This window comes from Trypanosoma brucei (genome assembly GCF_000002445.2).
Source record: "Trypanosoma brucei brucei TREU927 chromosome 11 chr11_scaffold01 genomic scaffold, whole genome shotgun sequence".
Classification (NCBI taxonomy): Eukaryota; Euglenozoa; class Kinetoplastea; order Trypanosomatida; family Trypanosomatidae; genus Trypanosoma; species Trypanosoma brucei.
The window spans coordinates 1,966,529-1,992,891 of record NT_165288.1 but is presented as its reverse complement, the minus strand read 5'-3'; the positions used below and the strand labels follow the sequence as shown (position 1 = coordinate 1,992,891).

At 50.0% G+C, this 26,363-nt stretch overlaps 11 protein-coding genes across 11 annotated transcripts, besides 1 other annotated feature; all 11 read left to right on the top strand.

Moving 5' to 3' along the window:
* Positions 1 to 29: 29 nt before the first annotated feature.
* On the top strand, positions 30 to 3,740 carry Tb11.02.5050 (protein kinase, putative; the record flags this gene model as incomplete). Its single annotated transcript, XM_823699.1, has 1 exon — positions 30 to 3,740. One exon carries the CDS (start codon positions 30 to 32, stop codon positions 3,738 to 3,740), a length of 3,711 nt encoding a protein of 1,236 aa, XP_828792.1.
* Positions 3,741 to 4,079: 339 nt separating this feature from the next.
* Positions 4,080 to 5,921, top strand: Tb11.02.5040 (hypothetical protein, conserved; the record flags this gene model as incomplete). The annotated part of the gene is made up of 1 exon (XM_823698.1): positions 4,080 to 5,921. The coding sequence occupies one exon, from the start codon at positions 4,080 to 4,082 to the stop codon at positions 5,919 to 5,921; it is 1,842 nt and encodes a 613-aa protein (XP_828791.1).
* A 1,161-nt stretch (positions 5,922 to 7,082) lies between these two features.
* Tb11.02.5030 (hypothetical protein, conserved) lies at positions 7,083 to 9,044 on the top strand (the record flags this gene model as incomplete). Its single annotated transcript, XM_823697.1, has 1 exon — positions 7,083 to 9,044. The coding sequence occupies one exon, from the start codon at positions 7,083 to 7,085 to the stop codon at positions 9,042 to 9,044; it is 1,962 nt and encodes a 653-aa protein (XP_828790.1).
* Positions 9,045 to 9,417: 373 nt separating this feature from the next.
* Positions 9,418 to 10,857, top strand: Tb11.02.5020 (seryl-tRNA synthetase, putative; the record flags this gene model as incomplete). Its single annotated transcript, XM_823696.1, has 1 exon — positions 9,418 to 10,857. The coding sequence occupies one exon, from the start codon at positions 9,418 to 9,420 to the stop codon at positions 10,855 to 10,857; it is 1,440 nt and encodes a 479-aa protein (XP_828789.1).
* Positions 10,858 to 11,427: 570 nt separating this feature from the next.
* Tb11.02.5010 (protein kinase, putative) lies at positions 11,428 to 12,624 on the top strand (the record flags this gene model as incomplete). The annotated part of the gene is made up of 1 exon (XM_823695.1): positions 11,428 to 12,624. One exon carries the CDS (start codon positions 11,428 to 11,430, stop codon positions 12,622 to 12,624), a length of 1,197 nt encoding a protein of 398 aa, XP_828788.1.
* A 1,632-nt stretch (positions 12,625 to 14,256) lies between these two features.
* Positions 14,257 to 15,102, top strand: Tb11.02.5000 (NGG1 interacting factor 3-like; the record flags this gene model as incomplete). The annotated part of the gene is made up of 1 exon (XM_823694.1): positions 14,257 to 15,102. The coding sequence occupies one exon, from the start codon at positions 14,257 to 14,259 to the stop codon at positions 15,100 to 15,102; it is 846 nt and encodes a 281-aa protein (XP_828787.1).
* Positions 15,103 to 15,538: 436 nt separating this feature from the next.
* Positions 15,539 to 16,480, top strand: Tb11.02.4990 (hypothetical protein, conserved; the record flags this gene model as incomplete). The annotated part of the gene is made up of 1 exon (XM_823693.1): positions 15,539 to 16,480. The coding sequence occupies one exon, from the start codon at positions 15,539 to 15,541 to the stop codon at positions 16,478 to 16,480; it is 942 nt and encodes a 313-aa protein (XP_828786.1).
* Positions 16,481 to 17,271: 791 nt separating this feature from the next.
* Tb11.02.4980 (hypothetical protein, conserved) lies at positions 17,272 to 19,365 on the top strand (the record flags this gene model as incomplete). Its single annotated transcript, XM_823692.1, has 1 exon — positions 17,272 to 19,365. The coding sequence occupies one exon, from the start codon at positions 17,272 to 17,274 to the stop codon at positions 19,363 to 19,365; it is 2,094 nt and encodes a 697-aa protein (XP_828785.1).
* A 333-nt stretch (positions 19,366 to 19,698) lies between these two features.
* Positions 19,699 to 22,710, top strand: Tb11.02.4970 (hypothetical protein, conserved; the record flags this gene model as incomplete). Its single annotated transcript, XM_823691.1, has 1 exon — positions 19,699 to 22,710. One exon carries the CDS (start codon positions 19,699 to 19,701, stop codon positions 22,708 to 22,710), a length of 3,012 nt encoding a protein of 1,003 aa, XP_828784.1.
* Positions 20,218 to 20,260: a sequence feature (CT-rich).
* An 865-nt stretch (positions 22,711 to 23,575) lies between the features above and the next one.
* On the top strand, positions 23,576 to 25,147 carry Tb11.02.4960 (hypothetical protein, conserved; the record flags this gene model as incomplete). Its single annotated transcript, XM_823690.1, has 1 exon — positions 23,576 to 25,147. The coding sequence occupies one exon, from the start codon at positions 23,576 to 23,578 to the stop codon at positions 25,145 to 25,147; it is 1,572 nt and encodes a 523-aa protein (XP_828783.1).
* Positions 25,148 to 25,425: 278 nt separating this feature from the next.
* Positions 25,426 to 26,037, top strand: Tb11.02.4950 (hypothetical protein, conserved; the record flags this gene model as incomplete). Its single annotated transcript, XM_823689.1, has 1 exon — positions 25,426 to 26,037. The coding sequence occupies one exon, from the start codon at positions 25,426 to 25,428 to the stop codon at positions 26,035 to 26,037; it is 612 nt and encodes a 203-aa protein (XP_828782.1).
* Between the last annotated feature and the right edge of the window lie 326 nt (positions 26,038 to 26,363).

Below are 26,363 nucleotides of genomic sequence, written 5' to 3'. Positions count from 1 at the left end.
GGTATCGGAGGTAATAGTTCAATTTTTGAATGCACGTAGACGAGGGAAAGTTTGAAGGATGTCTTTCGTTCGACTTGATTTCAGAGGGCCAAACCGAAGTAACCAATGTGGTACCCGATGAAATCGAGTTTCTAAGGGCGAACTATGATGACATTCACATTGTGGAGCGCGAAGGATTCCACCCAGTCGTCCTGCTTACCATTGATTCGTCAACGCAACCCACACGGCGTGTGGTGTTGGAAGTTAGCATCGTTGGTGGATACCCCTTCGTGGCACCGAGGGTCCGTATTCTCTTTCCCCACCAAGCAGCAGTAGGTCTTGATGGCGTACTAAGTGAGGCGGAGATTGGACAACTCCAAACGGACATCAGAGATGCCATAAGTCCTTGTCTTCTTGCCGGGGCTCCCTGCATTATGCAGATCATATCAGTTGTGCAGCGAGTGATATCTACTGAGGATAGCCACCCACAAACCCAAGCGACGGTGGAAATTGAAAATGCTAAGGCACCCGCGGGAGCGGAGGAAAGCGTGCTGAAACGTGACGTTGTTAAGCTCAGTGTACTGGCATTGCATTTACTTAACAAGTGTTGCCATTTGAAAGACCCTGAATCGAAGGAGGAAGCTAACAGTAATTTTCAGTTACTCGTAAACTACTTGCTGAACGATGCTAGACTCATTCCAAAAGGTTTGCAGAAATGCGTGACATGGAAGTATGAGTACGTCAAGCGAATCTTTAGCGATGCCATTCAGGTGTGCATCGATGGATCGGATCCTCTGATGAAGTGGATGTGGTCACATGAAGAGGGCACGTGCACGTTCCGGAGAGTGTCAGCGGGTCGGTACCGAAGCGAGTTTATTGAGCAGTGCCTTCTGGGATCTGGTGGGTTCGCTCCTGTATACGTCTGTCGGAAGAAGGTTGATGGTCGTCTGTATGCTGTGAAGAAAATAGCGATAAGGAAAAATGAGGCAGAGAAGGCCCTGCGCGAGGTTCAGAGTTTGGCCGCTCTCAGCCACAAACACATCGTCCGGTACTACGATGCATGGATCGAGCCGGGGTGCGACGATGAGTTGTTGGACTACGTTCTCGACGGCGATGAAGAGGTTGAGGACGATTGTGTCGATGGTGATGGATCTACCACTCACAGCTACGACTCAAACCGCCGGTCTACTATCGGTGGTAGCATTAGGGTCGGCGGCGCCTCCGACTATGGTGAGGGTGGCGGGGAGACAACAAACACAACATGCTACTCCTGCTCTTCCTCTGCGGAAGATGATGATGGTGAGGAGAGCAACCTGTTGTATGACTTACAGAGCCCAATGCACTCCCACAAGGAGGAGGAATTTTCTACACTTTACATTCAAATGGAATTGTGTTCCAAACATAGCCTGCGGCATCTGATCGATCAGTGCGACAAAGAGGAAGGTAGTTTGCTTACTGCAGGGAACGGGGACAAGGTGGCAACGAAAATATTTCGTCAGTTGCTGACGGTCGTGTCTCACTTTCACAGGCAAGGCATAGTCCACCGTGATCTTAAGCCGGACAACATCCTGTTCGAGATGCAGAGCTCCGTGAGCAGCGATGACGTTGGTACCATTCGCGTGGCAGATTTTGGGTTAGCGCGGACACTACACCGATCGATGAAGCATAGCCCAAGTAATGTGGAATTGAATGATGTGCGACCACTGGATGAACTTGAAGTGGGTCCTTCTCCGACAGGCAACCTGGGATCCGTTGTTTACTGCGCACCGGAACAAGAGCGGGGTGAGAGTTATGACTTCAGTGTGGATGAATACAGCTTGGGTATGATAGCGCTTGAGATGTGGTTGGCTGTTGCCGGACAGGGATTCAGGGAAAGGTTCAACATAATGACGGATATTAGTCGTGGAAAACCGATTCCTCAATGGTTTTACGCCTGGAATCCGAGAATGGCTGAGGTGATTGCAAGTCTCCTGGAGCGGGATCCGGGAAAACGGAGAACGTCGGAGGAAATATTAAATAAGGCTGACCTTCCCGGCGATCCCGCAGACGTGGTTGAAGCTCTAGAAACAATAAAAAGACACGGTGAACGCTTTTCTGGTCGCGTACTTCACTGCGTGAAGCAGGCATCAGTGAAACAGCACTGCAAACCCCCACCGCAGGTAAAGGATGCCGTTAAGGCACTTACCCATACAGTTACACTTGATCTTATCCAAGCAGTGAATATTATAGGAATGCTTCATGGCGCTATGCCCTTGGCATCCGTTGACCCTTTGGTCCCCCTGAACACCCTCCTGAGCGAACAGGACGTATCGTGTCTGATCGACATGAACTCCAATGTGTGGGCGTTCCCTAACCAGCCGCAGCTTGCTACCGCATACCACCTCACTCTACTCACAAATCACCATATTGGATCTTTCTATCATTTTCATTACAGGTCCCGGCCGTATGCCGTATTCACCACTCCGTCGAGTGCCCCTGGAATAGTTGATGAAATGTTCCTTGATCCCCTGCTTTCGTTCTTCCACCTCCTGTCGGTGGCTGAATTGAAGTCCAAACTGGAGATTATTGTATCCCACGCTGATTGGCTAGCTGCGACTCATTCAAGAACAGTCGGTTCCGTTGAGTCGTTAGATCACTTGGGTGACCTATGTGAGTCCATTGAACCGGGAAAAAGCATTGGGCCCATTCTTGATAAAGTTGACAGCACTCTCTCTGATGGCAACCACATCGTCTCTTCGCATGACCGGTTAGAAGCATTGAAGACTTTTACCTTGAGGATAACGGAGGCCCTGCAGTTATTTGGGAAACAGGTGGCATCGAACGTTCGTGTTTGCATCGACCCAAGGCTGAAGCCCGCCGAAACGTCCGTTGATAGGTCGTTCATTGACTACGGGGTTTTCTTCGAGTGCCGTACGCATGAGAGGGGCCACGCCATCGCCTTTTGCTGCGGTGTTGAAAATTTTACAAGTAAATGTGGGGCCCGAAATGCCGACGTGCAAGCCGTCTGCTTGAGTGTTGATCTTTTCGCACTTGGTGAGGTGTGTGAACATGTTCGGTTCCCACAAACAGATGGACTGCTTCTCAGCGGCGTTGCGGTTCGGCCTCAGGACGTTTACTCGCCAGGTCAGAAGTATTCCGCTCTTACTGTCTCTGCAAATCTGTGGCTGGATAATATACGTGCATGTTTTCGCATCGACCAAGATGTACGCGGGTTCCGGAAGGCTATGAAGGCAAGGGGAATACAAACCCTTTTTCAAGTTGGAAGTCAGTCAGCGTCTATATCGTTGTTCCACGAGACAAAAATGAACATTCAGTCCGTGGATATTACCTCCCGGGAAGTCTGCAGGGTTGTGCGTAGGCATTGTAGCTTTGAACGCGCTGACGACCCCGTCCTCTACTTGAAGGACAGTGAAAAACGTGTTCGTGCCGAGGAAGTAAAAAAACTTTTCGCGGTGATCAAACGGTCACTCTTTCACATATTGGTAGTGGATGCTGAAGCGAAGAAGGTAGCAGAGTGCGTTCGGCTGTATTCAGGGGAGGTGCCTTTCCCTGCAGCTGACGGGGAGCGCTCCACTACCCCCGAGTTGGTCGAGTGGCTCAAGAACAGTATGTCAACGTACGGCGTACTCCCCATATTTTCGGTTCCTGACAAGACGGTAACATTTGCTGTTGACCAAAAGCTATTGAGGACTGCTTCGAATGTGGAGCAGAAACAATACAAGGCGGCCAACCGGGGGGACAACGTACGGAGAAAGAAGTAAGCGTTTTGTACTTTTCCCTGATGTAGTGCGTTCTCCCGTCGATAGGAATTTTCCTTTTGATAATCGTACTGTTTTTCTTTTTCTGTGAGCGCAGATCACACTACTCTGTCAATCTCGTTGTTACCTACATTCGTGCACCCACACGCGCACACACGTATACACAGATATTGTTATCACATCTACAAGACTACAGTGAACTTGTTATCCTGCAAGTGACAATGTCAGATGCCTTGACCTTTCGGCCGATCACTGGTAACTTTTTAAACGTCTACTGGTTACATACATGATCTGCCACACTTCAATCGCCACTTCTCAAGCAAAGCCTAGTCGGCAGACTCAATGGCCGCTGAGGATCAAGGTGCCTCGCCGTCTTCCCACCGAGGGGAAGTCGACGCACTCCGAGATAGGGTAACTGCAATGAGAGAAACTATCGAATCCCTAGGAAATGACCTCGCAGGAGAAAAACTAAAGTATGCGACTTTGCACGACAAGGTAGTTGCATGGAAAGAAAAAATTAAGCAAAAAACCCTCGAAGACCGCCTGCGCATTAGCCAACTAGAAGAGGAACTAAGCGCAGTGAGGAAAAAACATCAACTGGCAACAAGTGCAGCCCAGCTCGACGTGCAGAAAAGTGGAGGAGGAAACCATCACAACCTAGAATCTGTCGAACCACAGGAAGCTGTGCACGAACAACTGATGCAAATAGAGAAGGATGAGGAAGCATCTGAGCTTCTCAAGGAAGGACGCGCCCCATCCCAGGAATGCCTTAGGGAGGGGGAAGAGGAGGAGGCGTTGATCGAGCGGAAAATAGAGCCGAAGCATCAAGGGGCACAAGTGCCAGAGGGCCATCCCTTCCAACAGGCCGCCCTCGTTGGCAGCATGGTGAAGGAGCTGAGGAAGGCTAATGAGACGTTGCGGGCCGACCTTGGGGAGGCGTCACGGTTCGTGGAGGCAGCCCGTAGCGAGGCTGAACAGCTCAAAAAGGGTTTATGTAGCACAAAGGAGGAGGATGAGCCCCGTATTGCAGATCTTCGTGAGGAGCTTGACGCTCTACGGTGCCAGTTGGAGAACACAACATCGAAGTTGGAGGCCGAGGTTGACGCCAATCGCAAACTATTTCGCAGGTGCAATGATGCTGAGGAACGGTGTGGGCATCTGCTGCATGAAAAAGAAATTGATAAACGTATGTACGAAGAGAAGTTGGTTGAGTGGAGGGAAATATTTCAGGTGGCAAAAGCGAAGGACGAATCCACTATCGATGAATTGAGGACGTCGTTGTGCACGTCGCGTTGTTACCTGAAACAACTTTGTCACACGGTATTGGCGTTCCTTGGTTGTGAGTGTGATAACCCTTTAGAGGTTATTGGCGACGAGTTTGCTGAGCGTTTGGTGAACGTTTCTTTGTTTTCCCAGAGGTTGGACTCTTTTCGTAAGTTGCTAGTAGAGCGAGCAAAGTCGTGTTGTGTCGTTTGCGACGCTGACTCCATTTTGCAGGTGTTTGAACTGATCTGTTCGAGCATCGAAGGCGTGCGAAGTGAACGCGATGTGGCTGCGGCAGAGTTAGATAAGAGCAGGCAAATGATCAGTGATGCTAGATCCCAGCTTGTCCTTTTGGAAGCAAAATGCAGCTCTTTAGTTTCGCCCGATGTCGTCGCAGGGCTGGAGGCTAGGAATATCCAACTTGAAGAGAAATGCGAACTTTTGCGAAGGGAAATTAAACGTCAGAGGGAGGCTTTCCAGCGAGAGAGAGATCAGCAGGAATCGATGGTGGCTACTGCATCTTTGCAAGGAGTTGCAGCGGCTCGTGTCCCATCCGATGGCGTCTTCGAGAGGGGCATGTTATCTCTTGCTGCACAGCAGAGCCAACGGGACAACGAGATTCGTCAACTTCAGGCAAATGTTCAGGCGTTAGAGAGAGAAAACGCTGTGTTGAGACGCGAGTGTGATCACAATAATAGTGTTGTAGCTCAATTCACGAAGGAAATGGAGGTGCTCAAAACCAAGGAACGCGTGCAACTGAGCGTAGAATATGTTCGCAACGTGGTGCTGCAGTACCTTTGCTGTTCCTGTGAGGAAATGAGAATGAAAATGGTTCCAGCTATTGCAACGGTGCTGGAATTTACGGCGAAGGAGAAAAGGGACGTGCAGAACGCCAATCCACAGTGTCCCCCATTGAAGTAAGAAATGTGCGTAGCGTGTGTATGTTATTGTGTTTGGTTTGTTTAATGTTATGAGCCTTTGATTTATTGTAAGCGTGGAGTTCCGTTACCTTCAAAAGGAAATTTGTTCAGTGGTGGAATGTCGTTTTTTCCTGAAATGTTACTGTATAGCTGATTAGTGCACGTGATCTCAAATCACTGAATTTTACCATTACTTTTGTGTAGTACATCGGAGTTTAATCAACTGTGAATTCCTTTTGGGGTTGTGAGGGCGTGTACTCGCTGTTTTCAACTTCAGGTTAGATTGTGAGCCGATGGGGAAGCGTGATTTGGAGAAGGAGCGACAAATTGAGCTTGCGGCCATTTGGGGTGCTGAGGTCGACGGAGAGAACCGGTTCCCGCGACGGCGTGGATTATCAGGAAAAAGGTCTACTGGTGCATCGTGTCTGCCGGTTGGTGTTTCCGTCGAGGATGTCGATGAGGTTCCCTCTGACTTAGGGAGCGAAACCCGCAGTGAGGAGTGCAACAACGCCAAGAGCGATATAAAGAAGAAAAAAGCTGGAAAGGACCGAAAGACAAACAGTACGTATCGGTTGCACTGCTTTGTTGGACCTGGAACTGAACGAAACGATGTTCGCACCGTTTTTGAGGCTTATGAGCCGAAAGTGGAATTGAGGACATCTCAGCAGGGTAGTTTACTGAACAAGACACATTTTGCGGTGCTGACTTTTCGTAACAAGGCGATGGCGCTGCACGCCGTGAAGGTGCTGGACGGCACCAACCAGTACGATCGTTTAGGGGTGCGCAAGCTTAAACTTGGCTTAATGCTGTCGAGGAAGGAGCATTCAAAGATCCGTCAAAAACTTCGGAAGCGCATGCGTGAAGACCACGAGCGTCGCCTGGCGGAAGAGGTTAGTGAAGAAGCAGAGTTCGTCAAGAAATTCATCGAGTCATACGTTCCGTCGGCGGGATAAGAGTTTTGGCGTAGGCTGTACGACGACTCTAAGTATAATTAGTTGCGACAGTAAGACGAATATATATATATATATATACATCCGTGCGCACGTTGCTTCGTTGAAGGTGGAAACCGCACGTTCACTTGTGGTGTTTTGAGTGCAATGTTTTTTTTCACTTCTTTTTCTTTTCTTTACTACTTTAGCCGGAAGTTGTTGGCGGTATCGCGATGACAACGAAGGAAGCAGTGGTGCAGATTTACAGATATTTGAAGGCTGTGTGTACCGATCGTGTGTCGAGTAACACGGTGCCAACCACGGCTGTGAGAAAGTATGTTGGGGAAGTGGATGACGATAATCTTTTTCACGGCCACGGGGCACTTGTCTCTGCCATGGGATTTATTTACGAAGGGACATTCGTACATGGGTGCATGGAGGGACACGGACGGATATCCTGGGCTAACGGTGTCTCATACGAAGGTAGCTTCCACAACAATGCTCCACACGGCATTGGTGTTCTAACTAAGGCAAACGGTGACAGATACGCTGGTGAAGTGTACAAAGGCGTGTACCATGGTTATGGGGAGAGTACAACAGCAACCGGTGTCTACAATGGACAGTGGCGCTACGGTAAACGCCACGGCAAAGGCCGACAAACATACGCAAATGGCGGGTCCTACTATGAGGGTGAGTGGGCTGAAAACATGCGCCACGGCAGTGGTAAGTTGTTGTATCCGAATGGTGATTTGTATGATGGTATGTGGGTGAACGGTAAGCGTCACGGCCATGGCTCTATGGGATGGAAATCAGGTACCGCTTATTATGTAGAAGTGTATGAGGGTGAGTGGTATGAGGGTGTCCCGCAAGGTTTTGGGCGCTCCACCTACGTACATTACATTGACCCCTCTAGGGCAACACCAGATACAGAGGGTCCAGCAACATTCGCTCATCCTAGCTGCGCTGTTATCAACGTGTATGAGGGTGAGTTTGCTAATGGGAAGCGCAATGGCTTTGGTACTTTCTACTACGCGGACGGAAGTACATATGAAGGTACATGGAGGGACGGCAATAAGTTTGGAAGGGGAAAATGTATAACAAACGCTGGCAGTTCGTATTACGGAACCTTTGATTGCAATGAGATGGATCTTCCTCCCGGAGATATGTCGTCTGACCCACTCCCCTCGGTTACCTTAACGGACCTCGTCAACGTTTCGGATGGATCAACTGAACACGCCGCATCGTCCATTAGACTCCTTGTACTGCGATTCAACAACCCCCTTAAAGATATTTTCACTGACTACTGTGGGAAACAAAGGGGCATTAAGTTTGTTACGACGCACACTGAGTGGTGGCGGCATCGTCTTCCAGGACACTTATGTATACCTCAGTTTCTTCGACTACTAAACGATGCGCGTATCATCAACGGCTATATAACTATTGGGGTTGCAGTTGATTGTGTTGTAACAACGTTGGAGGAAGAGGAAAAGAAAGATCATTCGGAGCCTGTTGATCAGCGGAGTGGGCGGCTGCGGAAGCTGCGTAGTGAGGTGCTGCGCCTGGACGGCTGTATCAACTACCGTCAGTTTGTTGAGTCACTCGTTCGTTTATCAGCAAAAACGTGCATTGGTCCTAACTTCGCCGAGTTGTCACGACAGTTTACAACCATTGTTGAACGATTGTTGGATAAAAAGCACATCGCTGAGGAGCCGCTATGTCCCGTGACAAGGGAATATGAAGCCATACTTACCAAAGATATTGTGCACCGTCTAGAGCATCTGTACTTTCAACTTGCAGAAGATGCTGTTCCTGACCTTCGCGGTACAGCCGCTGTGCTGACTGCCCACAACTTTATTTTATTCTTCCATGACAAACTAGACTCTTGCAACATTGGACTTGTAGAGGCGGTGAATGTCGTGCTGCCCTTTGACCGCTTTAAGATTCCAGGGACTGTGCCATCCGGCATGTGCCAACCACGAAACGCGATGGGGCACTCCCTGTACGAAAAAAGTTCAGGACCCGGAGGTGAGTTCTTGGCAACACTTGTCGCATCTGAGCGACGCCTGACGTTTGTTGAGTTCGTTGAGGCGGTGTTGGTGACTATGCGCCTTGCTGGCGCATTGAAACCGGACGAGATGTGCGGGAAATTACTAGAGTTGGTCGGAACTGAGGAATCCTCTCATGACGGGGTGTGACCCAGGGGGAGAGGGAGAAAAAATCCATGTACATAGGTCGGGCGGAAGTTTGCCTATGCGGGTGCTACAGTGAGAAAGCGAGGTCACCGTTTCTGGAATGCATTCACTCCGTGCAGAGCACCACCTCAATTATCATTATTATTTTTTTTGTGAAGGCACTTGTAATACCCCGATGTACGTTGCGTATCTCTTGCACCTAGTAATATCAGATTACCGTGTTCTTTATGTTGTCCATTTTCTTTTTTTATGGTTCGCCACACAAAAAAAATAGGGGTCATTTTCTGAAAAGCATTCGAATTATTAGAGGGCATCCTTTCTATCCTTCATTTTTTTTTAAACTACATTGACGGTGCGTTTTTAATTTAACGTCTTGATGGTGCTTGATATACAGCTGTTTCGAGACGAGACGGGTGCAAATATCATACGCGAGTCGCAGCGCCGCCGTTTTGCCGATCCTGACATTGTTGACGCTATTATAGAGGCGGACAAAAAATGGCGCCGCACCCAGTTCCTCACTGAGGCCAGTAAGAAGCTGATCAACATCTGCAGCAAAGCTGTGGGAGCAAAAAAGAAAGCAAAGGAAGCCGATGGTGATACGTCTGAGATCCCACCGCAAGTGAAGGAGGCGTATGAAAATGGGACGCTGAAGGGGGAACAGGTCGAGCAGCTTTGCGTCCTGCAGCTGAAACAGTTGTCGAAGGACCTGTCGGATCAAGTGGCTGGCCTCGCAAAAGAAGCACAACAGCTGGAAGAGGAGCGGGACAAACTCATGCTTAACGTGGGTAACATTTTGCATGAGTCAGTGCCAATAGCACAGGATGAAGAAACTGGTAACACTGTGGTGCGCACCTTCGGGAATACGACGAAGCGGGCAAAGCTTAATCATGTGTCAATTATGGAGCGACTTGGTATGATGGACACCTCAAAGGCAGTTACCTCAATGGCAGGTGGCCGTTCTTACGTGTTGAAGGGCGGACTCGTTCAGCTGCAGGTGGCTCTCGTATCGTACAGTCTTGATTTTCTCGTCAAGCGGGGCTACACACCATTCTATCCTCCCTTTTTCTTGAACAGGGACGTCATGGGCGAGGTGGCGCAGCTTTCCCAATTTGACGAGGAGCTATACCAGGTATCTGGGGACGGAGACAAAAAGTATTTGATCGCCACCAGCGAGATGCCAATCGCCGCGTACCACCGGGGAAGGTGGTTCACGGAGCTTAAGGAACCCTTGAAATACGCCGGAATGTCCACGTGTTTCCGAAAGGAAGCTGGCGCTCATGGACGTGACACTCTCGGTATTTTCCGAGTGCACCAATTTGATAAAATAGAGCAGTTTGTCGTGTGCTCACCTCGGCAGGAGGAGTCGTGGCGCCACTTAGAGGATATGATTACAACCTCTGAGGAATTTAACAAGAGCCTCGGCCTGCCATACCGCGTCGTTAACATTTGCTCCGGTGCTTTGAACAACGCCGCAGCAAAGAAGTACGATTTGGAGGCTTGGTTCCCTGCGTCTGGGGCGTTCCGTGAGCTAGTGTCATGTTCCAATTGCACCGACTACCAGTCACAAAGCGTGAATTGCCGTTATGGACCAAACCTGCGTGGTACAGCCGCTCAGAATGTGAAGGAGTACTGTCACATGCTGAATGGCACTCTGTGTGCTATTACACGCACTATGTGCTGTATTTGCGAGAACTATCAGACGGAGGAAGGTGTTGTTATACCCGATGTACTCCGCCCGTACATGATGGGAATTGAGATGATAAGGTTTGAGAACAACGCTCAGGCGGAGGGAACGACACCCGACAAGGGGGAGTGACCGTAGCAATTACAAGCGGTTTACGTGTTTATACGAATAATCTATTTCTGCGGGTGTGAGCGTGGGTCAGTAAGTGAAAATTAAATAATAGGGGTCTTCGGGGGCAGCGGTAGGGAAACGGGGGGGGGTGCCACATTTTGTTTCCTTTAGTTCCGTGACTAGTAGCATTGGGACCATTGTATGCTGAGGGCCAGCCTGCGTCGAATGGTAGTTATGCACATTCGTGTAAGGGCACGGTTGGTTGCCGTGTCAGGAGCCGTGACCATTTTGGCTACTGAGGGAGCTTACGACTGTTAGGCCATCCTTACCTCACCTGTATTTGTTTTACAGCTCTACTAACTTTGAAATATATTTGCTCATGTTGTTGTTGTTTATCAATTCCTTCCGCAGGCACATGCACATTCTTGTATCACATTACTGCCCCCACATTCGGCAACCCGCGAACGTCCTTTCAGTTACTTTCGCCTCTCTGCCCCTCCCTTCCTTGATTTGCACATCCATCCCCCTTGTTTTCATGTACTTCCGTGTGTGTTCGGCTCATATATTTTGTTCAGAAGTTGCCGAGTATAGATGGAGCAGCAGGGAGATAGTGAAGCAAAGGAACATGGCGAGCTTACAAGGAACGGTATCACAGACAATGCGTACGATAACAGTGTCGGAGCATTTAACCGCACTATACTAGATCGCTACGCGCATTGGATGACGCAACTAGACCAAGGAGCATGCGGTTTGCGTATCTGGAAGGCGGAAGAACTGTGGAAACGTTACGAGCGGGTGATTAGGGTCGGACGGGGATCATTTGGCAGCGTGTTCATTGTGTACGACACGGAGAGGAAAGCGTATCTAACGGTAAAATGCATGGAGTTGCTAGGTAAACCGGGGCCGGCATTGAGAAGCTTGTCACAGCCCACCCTTCGCGAAGTAATTCTACTCAGTCAAATCGACCACCCAAACGTTGTCCGTCTTATCGACTACTATCTGACGTCAGATGGGATGCTTCACATGTGCATGCCCATCGTTTCCCATGATCTAGTATCCCTTATCCGCATATGGAAGATGAGGGGGCCTCGGGGCGAGTCCAGCCTGGGTCGCATGCCCTTACCAACGGTTAAATGCGTCTTTCGCCAGCTGCTCCGTGGTTTGGAGTACCTGCATAGGCGGAACATTATTCACCGCGATTTGAAACCTAGTAACGTTATGCTAGATGACAACGGGGTAGTGAAGATTGTTGATTTTGGCTGGGCGCGGTTCGTGCCGCGTAGGTGGCAAGGACGTTTGACGGGTCCACCGTGCGTGGTCACGTATCGACCTCCGGAAATTCTTCTAGGGGGTCAGTGCTCGTTTAAATATGACTCATCGATTGATATATGGTCAGCGGGCTGTATTTTGTATGAGATGTTGACCGGAGGCAAGGCTTTTAGCAACGCTAGAAATGAACAGCAAGCGCTGGCGGCCATCACTGACATGCTTGGCTCACCGTCAAGTAGAAGCGAAGTGTACTATGGTGCAGCTGGTGGTTCACGGTTACGGCCGTCGAAGAGGCAACCCAGGAACTTTGAGGAACGGTGTAGGATGGTGAACATGAGTAATGAGAGTATAGACTTCTTGGGAGAGATGCTGCAGCTTGAGCCCAACTCGAGGAAAAGCGCTTCCCAGCTTTTGGGACACTCATGGTTTTCCACATCGCCGCTACCGTGTGAGCCGGAGGAAGTGTCACTCCCTGGAAGCAATACGTATCGCCTTTTGGAACGGAAACGCACTCGTTAGGAACATACGCATATACATAGGCAGAAACAAAATGGAAGAGGATGGATATATTATACGTGAAGGAAATTAGGGAAGGGTGGACTAGTAGGAGTATGAAGAACGGACTCGCAGTGGAGAGCTCATATGTTTGGATCGTTGTGAATAACGCACTGCTGTGCGGGGAGTGATGACCTAAAGGGCGCCTTCCTTCTGCGGGACCTGTTATTGTGATTGCAGTGGCGTTGGTGAGGAAGTCGTGTGTTACAACACTGTGCGGGTACTTGGCACTAAAAGCAGGTGATAGTTGCCATCGATGCAGCATGCTAATGAATCCGTTTGTTCCGCTTCATTCCCCCGTTCATTCAGCTCCTTTGCTCGCAAAAACGGTTCCTTTCTGTGACTTCTCCGCAATAAGCATCGTGAGAGGCAGAGTGAAGGTAATGCCCTGCCGCAGCGGAATCTGCCTTTGTTATCGGCTGTTCTTCTTCGAGTTGATCTTTTAGTTTATTTTATTTTCACTTTAGTGGTGCTACTGAATCGCAAAAACGTGCACCACCTTACAACTTGAGCGCAGCACCGCCCCTAACCCTAACCCTGTCGTTTCCCATATAAATGCCGAACAGTTTGTAGTGTTTTCAGAAGCATATGTGGGATCGGAAAGCGGTAGGAGGGTTGCGCTAAACCTTTCAGCCTCCTCGAGTTTTCGAGCGCCGGTCACATGGCTGTACGGTAGAGGGGCTCACTTTTTCCGTGTGGATATGTTTTTTTTTTAAAGTTAGTGTGCTGCTGTTGTTGTTGTTGTTTTTGTGAGGGAGAGGGAGAGGGAGGAGATAACACCATTTGTATTTGTATAAGCGTCTCTCGTCTTGACAGTGGCTCTGATGTGCTAGGCCCGGTCGCGCACGGGCCGACCGAGGTCGTCACTTTTGCTCTACTAAAGTTGTGTAACTGACGGTCGGGGACCCTCAATAGTGAAGTAGGTCTTCCATGTTTTTGAGGGTGTATTTATACTTCCATGTTGCTTTTCTTGGTTTGTTCCAGCGCCCTATGGGCCGCCGTAAGGGCTTCTGAGGGCCATTACGAAAAAAAAACTAGTTGTTCCCCCCCCCCCCCAGTTACTAATTCACGACTGCGGATGGGGTCATCCACTTGTTCTTTTTTTTTTTTGTTCAGATTATCATGAGGAGTGATAGCAAACCCGGCGTTTCTTCCTCACAACTTCTGTTTCTGCGCGCGCGAGCGTGTGCATTTTTGTATAATTGGAGTCCCATTATTTCCGTTATCGGTGGGGAAGATGATTGCTGATTGAGGTGGTACCGTGTCATGATCTTTGTCAACCTACACTCACTTCGTATCCGTGTTACACGTGCTTGCTGTGATTTTTTTTTTAAACACGGTCGGCGGTATACTTACATGTGTGGGGGTGTAGGGATACATGTACGGATTGTGGTTGTGCCTGTTGGATGTGTTCTTGCCCATCTTTGACCCTTCGTTATTTGCTTTGCATGACTCCAGCGTGGTGCTGCATTCGTGTGAGACTTTTAGAAAAAGAAAAATTCCCTGCTGGTTCCTGCGTCCACACCATTTGCGCACACGTGTTTGGGTCCCTTACGGGGGTTGAAAGAGAAAAAGAAGAAAGTACTAAGAAAAAAGATGACTTCTCTTATCAGTCGAGTAGCAAGGGTAATGGAGGAGATCGCCCCACTTCACCTTGCTGATAGATCTTGGGATAACGTTGGTGTTCTGGTGGAGTCTCCCATGAGCAACAACTCAGGCGTTGTTGTGCTGACGATCGATCTCACCCCTGAGGTGATGGAAGAGTGTTTGCGCCACAATGCTGAGGTTATCATCGCCTACCACCCGCCCATCTTCACACCGTTTAAACGGCTGACACTGACAGATCCCAAGCAGAAAATAATACTGCAGACCATACGCCATGGAGCCTCCATTTACTCTCCCCACACTTCATTGGATGCGGTTTCAGGAGGTATAAATGATTGGCTCGCCTCCATTGTCGATGCTAGGGGAAGATGTTACCCCATTCGGCCTTGCGAAATTTATATGCAAGACAAAAATTGCGGTAAAGTTGATGCGACGGTCGGAATCGGTCGTATCGTATCATTAAGCGGACCCAAAGAGATACATACGTTGGTGCAGGACATTAAACAGGGGTTAGGCCTTCCAACTGTGCGGGTTTCGCTGCCAAGTTGTTGGACCGGAAACACACCTGTGGAGCGGGTGGCCATTTGTGCAGGAAGTGGTGGTAGCGTCTTCAGTGGGTTGAAGGAACACGTAGACGTGCTTCTCGCCGGGGAAATGGGCCATCACGAAGTCCTCGCGGCCAACGCCAAGGGACAGGCGGTGATATTATGTGAACACAGTAACACGGAACGTGGGTACCTGAGTAGTGAGCTGTTACCAAAATTAAAGAAAGCTATGGGTGAAGAGGTGAGCGTCATCACCTCTACCGTTGACAAGGATCCACTTGTTGTTTGGTGACGTTCCGCTTCCGCGTGTGTGGTAGATTTACTGTAGCCTACACTTGATCCTCTCCCCTCTCCGCGGCATGAACTCCTGCACTTCGAATGTGGTAGTAAAGAATGCGAGGTTTGAAGCAGTGAGCGCATATGTAGCGATAGCTACCTTACGTTCTCCAAATCTTTCTTCTTTCTTTTCCTCCCTCTTGTCTACAACTGACTGTGCTTTTCTTGTAACTGTTCTCATTCTATCTCCATTTGTTTGGTGTATCGATGCGTTTTACGCTTTTCTTACCGTTTCACCTGGTGGCAGAAGAAACTTCCCCGTCTCTAAGACGGCACGAAACTAAGGAGCAGAAGGTTACTGCGATTGCGTTATTTGGACATTGTTGTCGTTTCCCAGTTTGGCGGTGTATTGCGTCAAATTAGCGAGGAGGGACTCAAACAAAACGGTTTTTATGGCCGCAACAATTCTCAAGGACATCGAAGAAACCAGGCGGTTGGTCGAGGAATGGTACGTCCAATGCCTCATGCGCCTACAAACCGCGCGTGGTGTTGTTGACCGTCGCTTTAATTGCCTTGAGGACCTACTCAATGAAACTGCTGTGAGTCCTCACCACGAGGACAGCAACGCGAAGCTCCTTGATTCACTTATGGTGACTCCAAGCCGGCCAACTGTGGCCATTGAGGATAAGTCGCGCGCCACACCGTCTATGGCCTCACCCCCGGTGAGTCGCGCGACAGTGAATTACGACCGCATTATAGACGAGGTGGCTGGCGCTGCACGGGGCACCAACGGCAACACAAATCAAGGAACACCCTCCCTATGGCAGGGCCATGTCGGGGATATTGTGCTTGGGGACGAGGACTGCAAACGGCCCACGCCCGAGCTAATCCCAGAGGACAGACGTAACCGGTCCCCACCCAAGAATCACAGTGCCCCGTGCCAGGTCATTGTCATGTTTAAGCGGATGCGCGTCCTCCAGTTCGAATCCCCCACGTATGTTTCCCCCGGGGAGTATGTAGTAGTGGGCGGTGACCGTGGTGAGGATATTGGACTCGTCACGCGAACATGGGCACATGACGAACGGGACTGCGGCGGCGAAAAGAAGTGGGCGGAAGGCGTTGGCCGTGTATTACGTGTGGCTAGTGCACTGGAGGTGTCGCAGCTTCAAGGTGTGCAGACTGAATTGGAGGACCGTGCGGTCGAAGTGGCGCAGAAGAAAGTGGAAGAGCACGGATTATCCATGTTAATTGTTGATGCGGAATATCAATTTGACCGAAAAAAGCTTACCTTTTATTATCGCGCACATCAGCGGCTCGACTTCAGGGTGCTCGTACGGGATCTGTACAAGACATTCCGTGCCCGTATTTGGATGGAACCAGAAACACCTTCGTAGATTCTGGAGGTGGTTCTACCAAGTGTGGGGTAGAGAGTCGTCCGGAAAATTTAATCTGGTCATTCCTTCCCTATTCACCGTTTTCTTCCCACTGTTCGACTGTTCATTGGAAATGTTATTGTTTGCTTTCTGGTGCGCCCTAGCTTCAACCCTTTTATTATGGAAGTATGGTGTCAACAGTTGGAAAATTACAAAGAATCGTAGTGGAGCGGTGGTAGAGCTATATCTAAAGAAGGGAAGACTCATGCCCACACAAACAAAGCAGGGCAAAATGAAGACGGATAAAGAAGGCAATCTAGCGCATGAGGAGAGGTCGGGCAAGGGGAGAGGGAAGGAGATTACCGTAGGTGAGTGCGTGTGCACGCGTGTGTATAGGGATTGGGAAGTGACATTCAGTTGTCGGGATGCGCACATTCGTCTTCTCCCATGTTCTCCACCTTTCCTCCTTTTCTGTTTTTTTCTTTATTGCTCCCTTTGTTTGTCAGACTCTCGCGAGCGGCAAAAGGTTGCGGTGCTCTCCGCCGCCTTCCTCCGACCAGCCATGTGTTTTCTTTTTGATGTTTTCAGCTCGCCGCACACCCCCCCCTCGGTCCCCTTTACTGCTTTTCGTTAGTTATATATTGGTGTTTTCCCTTCAGCATCTTTGTACTCATGAGCTTTGCGCTCGTGGTGAAACCGCAATTTTCTTGGCTGTGTGAACTCCGGAACATAATCCACTCCGCTTCCTCCGTGAAACACATAAAAATGCTTGAAAGCTAACAAATCGTAGGGTAAAGGCCACCGCATGAGTGATGCAACGGTATCGTGGGAAGCAGTTCGAGGGAGTGGGCACTCATGACCGAATGTCGTCCATTATGAGTATGCAAGGGCCTAAGAGTCAAGATATTAGAGCACCCTACGGCAATGATGAGGACTTGGTGAGACGTGGGTCGTCGGTTTCCTGCTGTACGTCTTCTCTCATGCAAAGCGGTGTTGGAAGAAGGCGCCAGCTGAGCACGGGAATACGATCGCCTCCTGTTGAGTTTCCAATGTTTGAGAGAGAAATTAGGACAACGCAAAACCATATGAATGCCACGCCACGCAGCCGTATGCTGCGTTCGCCATTTCCACCAAATGAAAGGGGCAACGAAAATGAAAGTACTCCATTATCGGCGGCTGGAAGCAGTAACTCAGGGAACTCGGAGAAAAATAACCTTGACGAATTTGTCACTTGCGAGCCAGTGGAAGTGGTGAATGGCATGAATCGTGTTTGCGTGTATGTTCCTTCCTCAAAGGGAGCAGAGACCCCGCGCTCGGGTGCCCTTAAAATTACTTTTCCGGCACCCGAGCGCTCTATGGGGACCGCGAGTTACCCATCGCCTCCCGTTATGCGTTTCCAGCCTTTATACTCTCCCTCCCTGCCTTACACGGTCCCATCACCCGTTCAAGAGGCATTAAGGTCGCTACTGGAGGAGGCCGCACAGCGGCAGCAGTTGGGAATCGGGACCAGTAGACGGCAATCCTTTGTTTGTAACACCGGTGTACAGACGGAACCAGGGACGGAGGTAGAAAGCATTGCCCCAGGTCAAACCGTTGAATCCGATGACACACACTCCAATCGAGCACAGGAGAACGAACAAGCCCCTTTGTCATGTGGTGTCTCAAGCCCCGTTTGTCTCAGTGGGACTTTGTCAAGTATGTCCTCCCCTCGATCCCCCAGGGAGCCACGTCCCTTGATGAAGGTGGGTGAAACAGAGAGAGACGAAGGTGATTCGAAGGTTGATACGAAACCGGCGCCCGGCGAGCAACAAGAACAAAAAGATCAAGCGCGGAACGAAGAAAGGGAGAGGGAGGGAACAAAGGAGCAGAGGAATGTTGGGAGTGCTGCACCTTCCGTAATGAGTGTGTCAAGTGCAGCGGAGAGTAGTCCCACAGAGCCCCTTAACGCCGCTACAACCGCGGAACAACCACGCGGTGCCTCCGCCTGCGTCTTTATAGACCTGCATGGCATTTGTTCCGCAAAGAACGGAAAAGCGGCAGCTGGCCCCCCTATACGGGTGCATGTAACAAACCCTATACCAGGAACCAACACTAGTGGTACGGGGCACGACACAAATATGGATAATGTGGACTATCCAATGAAGTCGGGGTTGATGTTAAATCAACAAAGTGAGCGGTGCCGCAAATTAGCATCTCAGATGTTAGGGCATGAAACTGCGAACCCCCAACCCACTGCACTGAGCACTGCGCCTTGGTATCTGCGAACTTCACTAGTTGTTGAACCCAATGAGTTTAAAAGTCTTCTGCGAAACAGTTGGCGTTGGTCCTCTGGGGAACATGGCGGACCAGATAATGTAGGTGCCCATGTCTCATCTTCGACGGAACCGTATGGTCACACCGCTGATATCGCTCAAAACGTATATAATTCAGAAGTTAAGGGACCTCGGCCAACTGCCCCTGACAGCTTAGTTGAGGGACCCTCACGCAGCCCCTCTCATGCGTCAGGAGCGCCGCGACCAAAGGCGCAGCGGTCAAAAGCTTCTGACGGCAAGCATCGGGGTAGCAGGCGCAGAGGAAGTCATTCGTCCACTCGCACAACACGTTCAAAGGACTCTGCGGCTCTACGAACACGCCGAGTCAGTGCTCCTGATGGGCTGACTGAGGACGGTCCACTTGCCATGAGCGTTTCTGACAGCTGTACTCAGCGTTCAAAGGGCCCCGATGCCGTTATTGATATCAGGGGCGATTTGAATCCTTCCATCACTCGTGCACCACCGCCATCTTCACCTTCAGTAGGTGTGGAGCCTAGTGTTTCTCCTGCAAATCAGAGAAATGCAGAAACGGAACAACATCCCGCGGCGGAGGTGCGGCGCAAACAGAAGACTCGGTGCTGCTGTACAGGCTAGTGGATGACCCCTATTTCCCTGGTGGTATGGAAATCAAAAGGACGTGGTGCAGGTAGCGAGCAACGGCTGGGCACCAGTGTAGATTAATAATGGCATCACTGGGCAAATTCCTGGGGGAGATCAACCTTATACATAGAGGACCGCTATGTGATCCAGCACCACGGTGATGATTGTGGTACAACATAGAAAAAAAAGATACTTCATTATTTTTGCTTCTACTTTGTTTTGGTTCAGGGGCTATGTGACCCTACCTTCGTAAATTTTCTTCTCACACCTTGCCCTCCTTTGAACAGGGTCGCTCGTGTTTGTGTTGAAAACCCTTAGTTGGAAGAAATGGGGCGGATAGAGGACCTTGAGCGCAATGAGCGGCTACAGGTTATTCTGCGTAGCATGGACGACAGTCCCCACCTCGTGTACCATACGGAAGGGCCATTACGTATCCACAGACATGGAAGGAAGAAGAAGGTGCTGCTTGCTGCAACACCGTTTTATCTCTACCTACTAAAGGTCAAGGGAATGCGTTTCTATGCACGGTGGCCCAATATCCGCTTAACTGCATCCCTTCGGGACAACGTCTTGCTTATTGAATCGGATACCAACTTTGAGGAAACGGAAAATGGTGCTGGAGGCGCCGTAGTCAACGGGAAGAATGCATCTGGCGATGATTTCCGTTCTGTGATGTTATTCGGAACGGCCTTTGTGGATTTGCGGGAAGTCGAGCAACGTCTAATGGAACTCACATGCGACGCGCGGTTACGCGCGGAGCAACTTGCTAAAGATGAAATACAATCAGTGAGTATGCGGGAGTTATATGCTGATGAAAAAGCTGTTACCTCAAAAGATCCCGACAGTGGGGAGAGTGAAGAGGAGGAAGAAGAGGAAGAAGAGGACGGGGGCCCTGTGTGGGGACAGGGGCAACAACAGCGGGCCGCTCTCTCTCGGCAGCGCGACGGGGAACAGAGTAGCTTGTTTCAAAAAGCCCCGTCACGGTACCTGGCGGTGACATCAATTGTCGATGGAGAGTTTACCGATTATAGCACCTTGAAGAATGCGTATATTAGGAATGAGGAAGATGTTCTGTTGGAAGACATAGCGACCTTCATTAACGAGAATAAAGGTCAGGTAGAGAAGCTCTGTGAACGTCACTATCCGGTGTTTCTGCAGGCGGCACGTCAGTGCACTTCGATTTCTGAGGATGATGCTAAGCTAGTTGGGCAGGAACTCAGCGGTGCCATTGAGCTTGTCCGTTCTTCCGCGATGGACATGAAGGTCGCGGCTGCAGAACTCACTCTCTCCCGTCGTGTGAAGGATAACGTGGCGCGCGTACGTCTGCTCCTGCATGGGGCTCTTGAGGTTGCTGAGCATCTGGAAACAACTGAAGCGCGCCTCCGCCAGCAGCAGCTTCTCGGTGCCGTTGTTTCACTTAAGCAGCTCCTTCAGATGGCAACACCACTAATTGAGTATACTTTAGGTGACTATGTTATAAATCAGCGTGTACCTCAGATAGCGCATGAGATCTTTACATGTGCGATTCAGCACCTCAACGCGTGGCTGAAACTTCTGCGTGAAATGTCGCTGCCCATTGGCACGGCTGCAATGACATGGAGGGGTACCGTGGACCCCGGATCTGTAGAAAAGGAATTACACATGACAGATGAGGGTGAGTGGTGGGTGGAGCTAAGCTGTACATCAGCGTTCATTAGACGGGCTCCATTCGCTGAAGCCGAGGGTATTTCGAAGGTGCTACGAGGGGCCGCCATGCAGGAAGTATTTGAGGAACTTCGGTGTGGAGCGTATTATCGAAACTATTACATAGATTGCCGCGCGCAACAAGCGAAGCTCGACCTTTACGACACACCTCTGCATACGGAGGGGGTTAGCGGAAAAGCACTTGTTGAGGATTTAAACACATATTGCGCCACTGCCCTTGGCTTTATTCTTATTGAGGACATTGTATATCACGTTACGGATCCACACATGCAGTCAACGGCGGAGGTACTTTGCATGTGGGATCAAATTTCGCATGCCATAGCTGAGCGAGCACGTTGCGTTACATCAGCGCTGGCAAATGATCCCGACTACACAGAGCACGTGGTAGATGTGTTTCGTTTGCTACGACGTTTCGTCAATATCGCTGTCGACTCCGTTGTCAGTGTCCGTCTAAGTCCCGTCATCGTTTCACGTATGTTGGAAGTTATGAGCGACAGTATTATTAGTACATGGCTGCAGGAAGCCTGTGTGGAAGCATCACAGATTGTGTCTAATGACACGTTGCAGCCAATATCTGTGGGAACGGACGAGGAATATAACGCATACGTCAAGCGGTTCTCGTTTGACCGCTACAAAGATATCGAACTTTTCATCCCTTCTGGCGACCTCAGTGCTGGGGAAGTCGTACTCCCATATGCTCTGCTCGTCCCAAAAATTGGTGAAACGGCGCTTCGGTTCTTGGCGCGCTGCCACTCTATAATTGAGGTGAACAACGGAGCCGTGGCGCGGCAGTCCGAGTTCAATAACGTGGATGAGATGTTGCTGAAGTACCTCTCCGTACTGTTCCGCACCGTAGCGGGCGTGATGCAAGGCCATTTGGCGTCAGTAGAAGGTAACGCAATGATGAAACTTGCAGTGTATGTAACATCGTGTGCTGTCATGCCCATTATTCTCTCATGTGTGGAACAGCAATTTGTGCTTGCTTGGCCAGGTGACTACGGCGGACTACACAGACGAAAGAAGCTAGGGGAGCCACAACTCCTCGACTCATCGTCGTCCCTTTTCGCGAAGGAGGTACAGAATGGTATCGGGAGGCTGCTCCCGTCGTTCATGAGGGAGGTGGAAGAACGGCTAAAACCAACAGCCGACGTAAATCACTGGAAGCGGCTCGTCGCAGTCCGCCAGGGTACGGTTTCCCATAGTGTAGAATCAGGAGTGGGGACGGTTTTTAGTGGTGACGAAGTAAATGTAGAAAATGGAGGGCTGATTGCCGCAATGGATTTCATCATCGGAACTATTCCAAAACTATTGGCGGTGCTACAAGTGTCTGTTACTCGCAGTGTGTTAAGTACTGTAATAACTCAGGCTGCTATTACTGCTCAAATGAACATAGAACAAGCCATTCACGCTGGAATTGGGGATGGGGGCTCCAGTGACCTAACTGAGTTACGCGCTTGTGTAAAGGAGTTTGAACAAATTTGCGCAACCCATATACCCCAGTGGAAGCAGCGCATTGCAGCATCAATCAGTGAGATGACCGTTGCTCACCGGTTCCCCCTGAACCCGACGCAAATTGCGGATGATCTGTTAGCGTGGATCGCAAATAAGGAGGCCGCGCTAAAGCGAACTTTATAGCATCCATGTCTGACGGTTGATGGGCTGAACATCGCGGATGGTTGCTCTCAAGGTGGCGGCGTGCACTCTTGCAACGTTGGAAAATCCGAGAACGAGGTGCAGAGTTGTTCTTCCCTTCTTGAGCGTTGCTTTTTGTACCGTGACTCCCGATGGGTGCTGAGGGGCCGCCAACGTCTCGAAAGCCCCCCCCCCATTGCAACCCGAGTTGGTGGTTCTTTCTATTAGACGTTCAGTTGCGTCCCATGTTGTTTTTCTCGCTGGCTTCGTTTACTCGGTTATGTTCCCTTTTATTGGATGTCCTTCCAACAATTTTTTTGTCCTCAACCCTTTCTCCCTCTCAAGTGTTTTTGACACTATATTAAAACACATATATCTGTGTGTGCGGGGACCAGCTATGTGACGGCCTGGTTTAGGGTGAGAACCGCTCTTTCCATGGTTGTACGCTTTGCTTACTCGTTGTGTGAGGTAAAAAGAAAAAGCTCTACACGAAGATCAGAGTGTTTTGTCCCTTTGCTTGGTGGTGCCGGGATTACGATGACGTTTTTTGTTTTTTGCACCGCGTGTGTGAGTGGGTGGAATAGATCACTCTGGTAGCAACTTATGTTTGCTAAAGGGGTTTGCTCAGTCCACCGTGAACCCCTTGTAGCCTCCCCATTATTCCGTGTATCTGGTTCTATTGGGCTACTGCTCCGTGCGCAAATCGCAGTGCATTCTTTAAATGTGTAGTTCTTCTATTTCTCTATCAAGACATAGTATTGTGGCAGTCGTTTAGTGGTATTCGGGAGACTGACATAGCCGCCTTGAGAGTGTGTCCACTGATTTGCGGGGCTACAGATACTTGCCTATTAGCGATATTACTGCATTCATGAGTGTGAAAGAGCAGCTTCGAGCTTTTCGCTACATAGCTGGGACGCGCGACATACCATGGGCACATCTACGCAGCGTCAACGTTGCTGCCCATCATACTGTTGCACCAGATTTGCAGTTGATGAAGAACCTGATTTCACTTGTTGCCGAGTGTGATGTTAGCACCGCGGTGGTTGCGAATACAAGCGAAACAGATATGCATCAGCTGCTGAGTCTCCTACAGCTTTCTTTGCAGTTTGTCCTGTGGTCACAATCTGTAATGAAAGGTGAGCTACTCGAAAAGCGAACCTGCGACGCCGCTAAGCGAATCAGTTCAAATAGTATGGGGAGGCTGGAAGAGAAGCTGGAGGCGTCACGTAGGGAACAGTCGAGGCTGCGGGAGGAGCGTGATGCTCTCAAAGTAACGTGTCGGACTTTAGAGTCCCGAGCCTTACAAGCGGAGTCGAAGGTGCGATGTCTGGAGAAGGAGCTCCGGGACGAGCGCACGCTCTTTCAGGAAAATGTTTCTCTTCTTGCGGCAGCGCAGCATAAACAGGGAGGGATGAAAGCAGGAAAACGAGCCGATAACGGTATCTCCTCACCGCCGGCACACCAAAGGCAACGGGAAGGAGCCGATAGAAACGACTTGCAGAGAGGCCACAATTTTGGGAAAATGTTGAAACAAACCCGAACAGAAGTCCTCTTGGACGCACCAAACGATCAACTGCGCCGACATAGTCAAAGTTGCAGTGGATTGAGCGTTAGTAATACCACTTCCTGTTGTGCGGAGCGGGAGTCATTGCTGTGTCTACAAGGTGAAGAAAGGAGGGTACGATTGTCCAAAACCCCGTCCCTTCATCACACTCCCCGAAAGAGTGAGGAGCCTGCTCAACCAGAGGTTGTTCTAGCAGTTGGTGCCATAGAGAAGCTTCGGGCGGAGGTAGAAGCTGCCCAGAGGCAAATAACCATGTCTTGTGAAGCTGTGCATTCATCTCTTAGCAATGCAATGAAGTCTAATGTGGACGAAACCAAGGCGATTGTCCAAGGCGTAGGACAGTGGATGAACAATCTGTGTGACTCTGTTTCGAAGGAGAAGGAGCAGGAACTTCAGGAGGTCAAGACGTTTCTCGCCAAGTGGAAGGAGGAAGCGCAGCAGATGTTAGACTCCCAGGTGGTAACAGTGACCGAGCGGTTAAACAAAGAGTTTATGATAAAGCAGCAGCAACTGCGGCAACAACAGTGCTCCTCGTCCTCGTCCGTCGCGCCACTGGGGTCGAGCGCTGCGACAAATGGCAAGGAGTGTTCATGTCGACACTGCAATCAGCGCTTTCCCCCTTCCTCACTGAGCGACCACGAGGCAGAGTGCGACCACCGCTTCGTCAACTGTGAAAAATGTGGACGCCCTGTAATGGTGCGCCTACTGCCAAAGCACAAGTGTGCAAGTAGGGACAATAGTGAATCGGATATCCACGAGATTTCGTCGCAGATACAACCTTCGTCGATGATGTTGCTCGAGACACAAAAGGAACTGCGACTACTGTTGGAGGAAGATCAGGAAGAGGGTTCGACAATATCAAGTGCTGTCTTGTAAATTGTTGTTAACACTACCCTGGCGGAGCGTGTGATAAATAAGCGCAAAAGTCCCGGCATTCCCTCCCTCGGGGGGAGGGGGAGCTTTAATTCTCTAAGGACTCACGTTTGCTGTCAACACTATTACGCCATCGCTACTTCCCCCCTGTTTCTGCCGGTTCTGTTCTTGTGTACCTGCCTTTGCCGCTGCATACTGTACTCTGAGCGCACCTTCATCCCGTCACCGAATACCTAGTAAGTACCTTTAGCGCGCAGCCACCGAAAAGAAGAGAACGAGGTATGCAACAGGAGAACCGCCACTTGTCTTCCGCCGACCTCTTTAAGAAGTTCACATTGCAGAATGTGGCACAAATAGCCAACATTAGCAACAAAGAGCAGTCTCAAATCCGCGGAGAACTCACTGAACAGTACCCGCTGCTTGCAGACTTCTGGGAGGATATCATGCCGAAGAAGGCGGATATCATGTTGGTACGCTGCCACGACCAGGTGCACTGCGTTACACTGGTCAGTTCGCAGCCAGAAGTACTATTCTTCAGGCATCATAACAGTCCCTACATTCCCCATCTGAAGTTGTTGCACAAGTATCCTTTTATTTTGCCCCGACAACAGGTAGATATTGGTGGCTGCAAGTATGTTGTTTCAGGGGCTAATGTTATGTGCCCTGGTCTCACATCGGAGGGCGGGTACATAACACCAGGACTGGCTGCTGGAGCTATCGTAGCCATCCACGTCGAACAAAAGGAGCATGCGATTGCCGTTGGTCGCATGCTGATGTCATCAGAGGAAATAGAGAGAGTTAATAACGGTCCGGGGATTGAAAACATTCATCACCTTGGTGACGGCCTGTGGATGAACCGCGTTTTAAGTTCGTCCCACATCGGCGCTCGGTGATCAGCTGGGTGAGGTATTGGTGGTCATTTGGTCGTAGTTGCGAGGCGAAGGGATGTCCGCTGCGCCCCTTTGACTCCCTCTGGATTCCACCTACTCTAGCGGGATAAGATAGTGAGCCTCCTTCACGTGAGTAAAGGTAAAAGAATAATACTTAGTGTGTGTAAGTCGCTTTTCACTGTTCGTGGTAAAATACCCGTGGGGCCTGAATTGTTATACTCAAACCACCGCACATTATCTTTCTCTTCTTAACGACGTGCAGGGGTGTGCACTATTCTTGAGGCAAAGAAGGAAGGTACACATATACTTCATAGCTAGCATAATGCGTT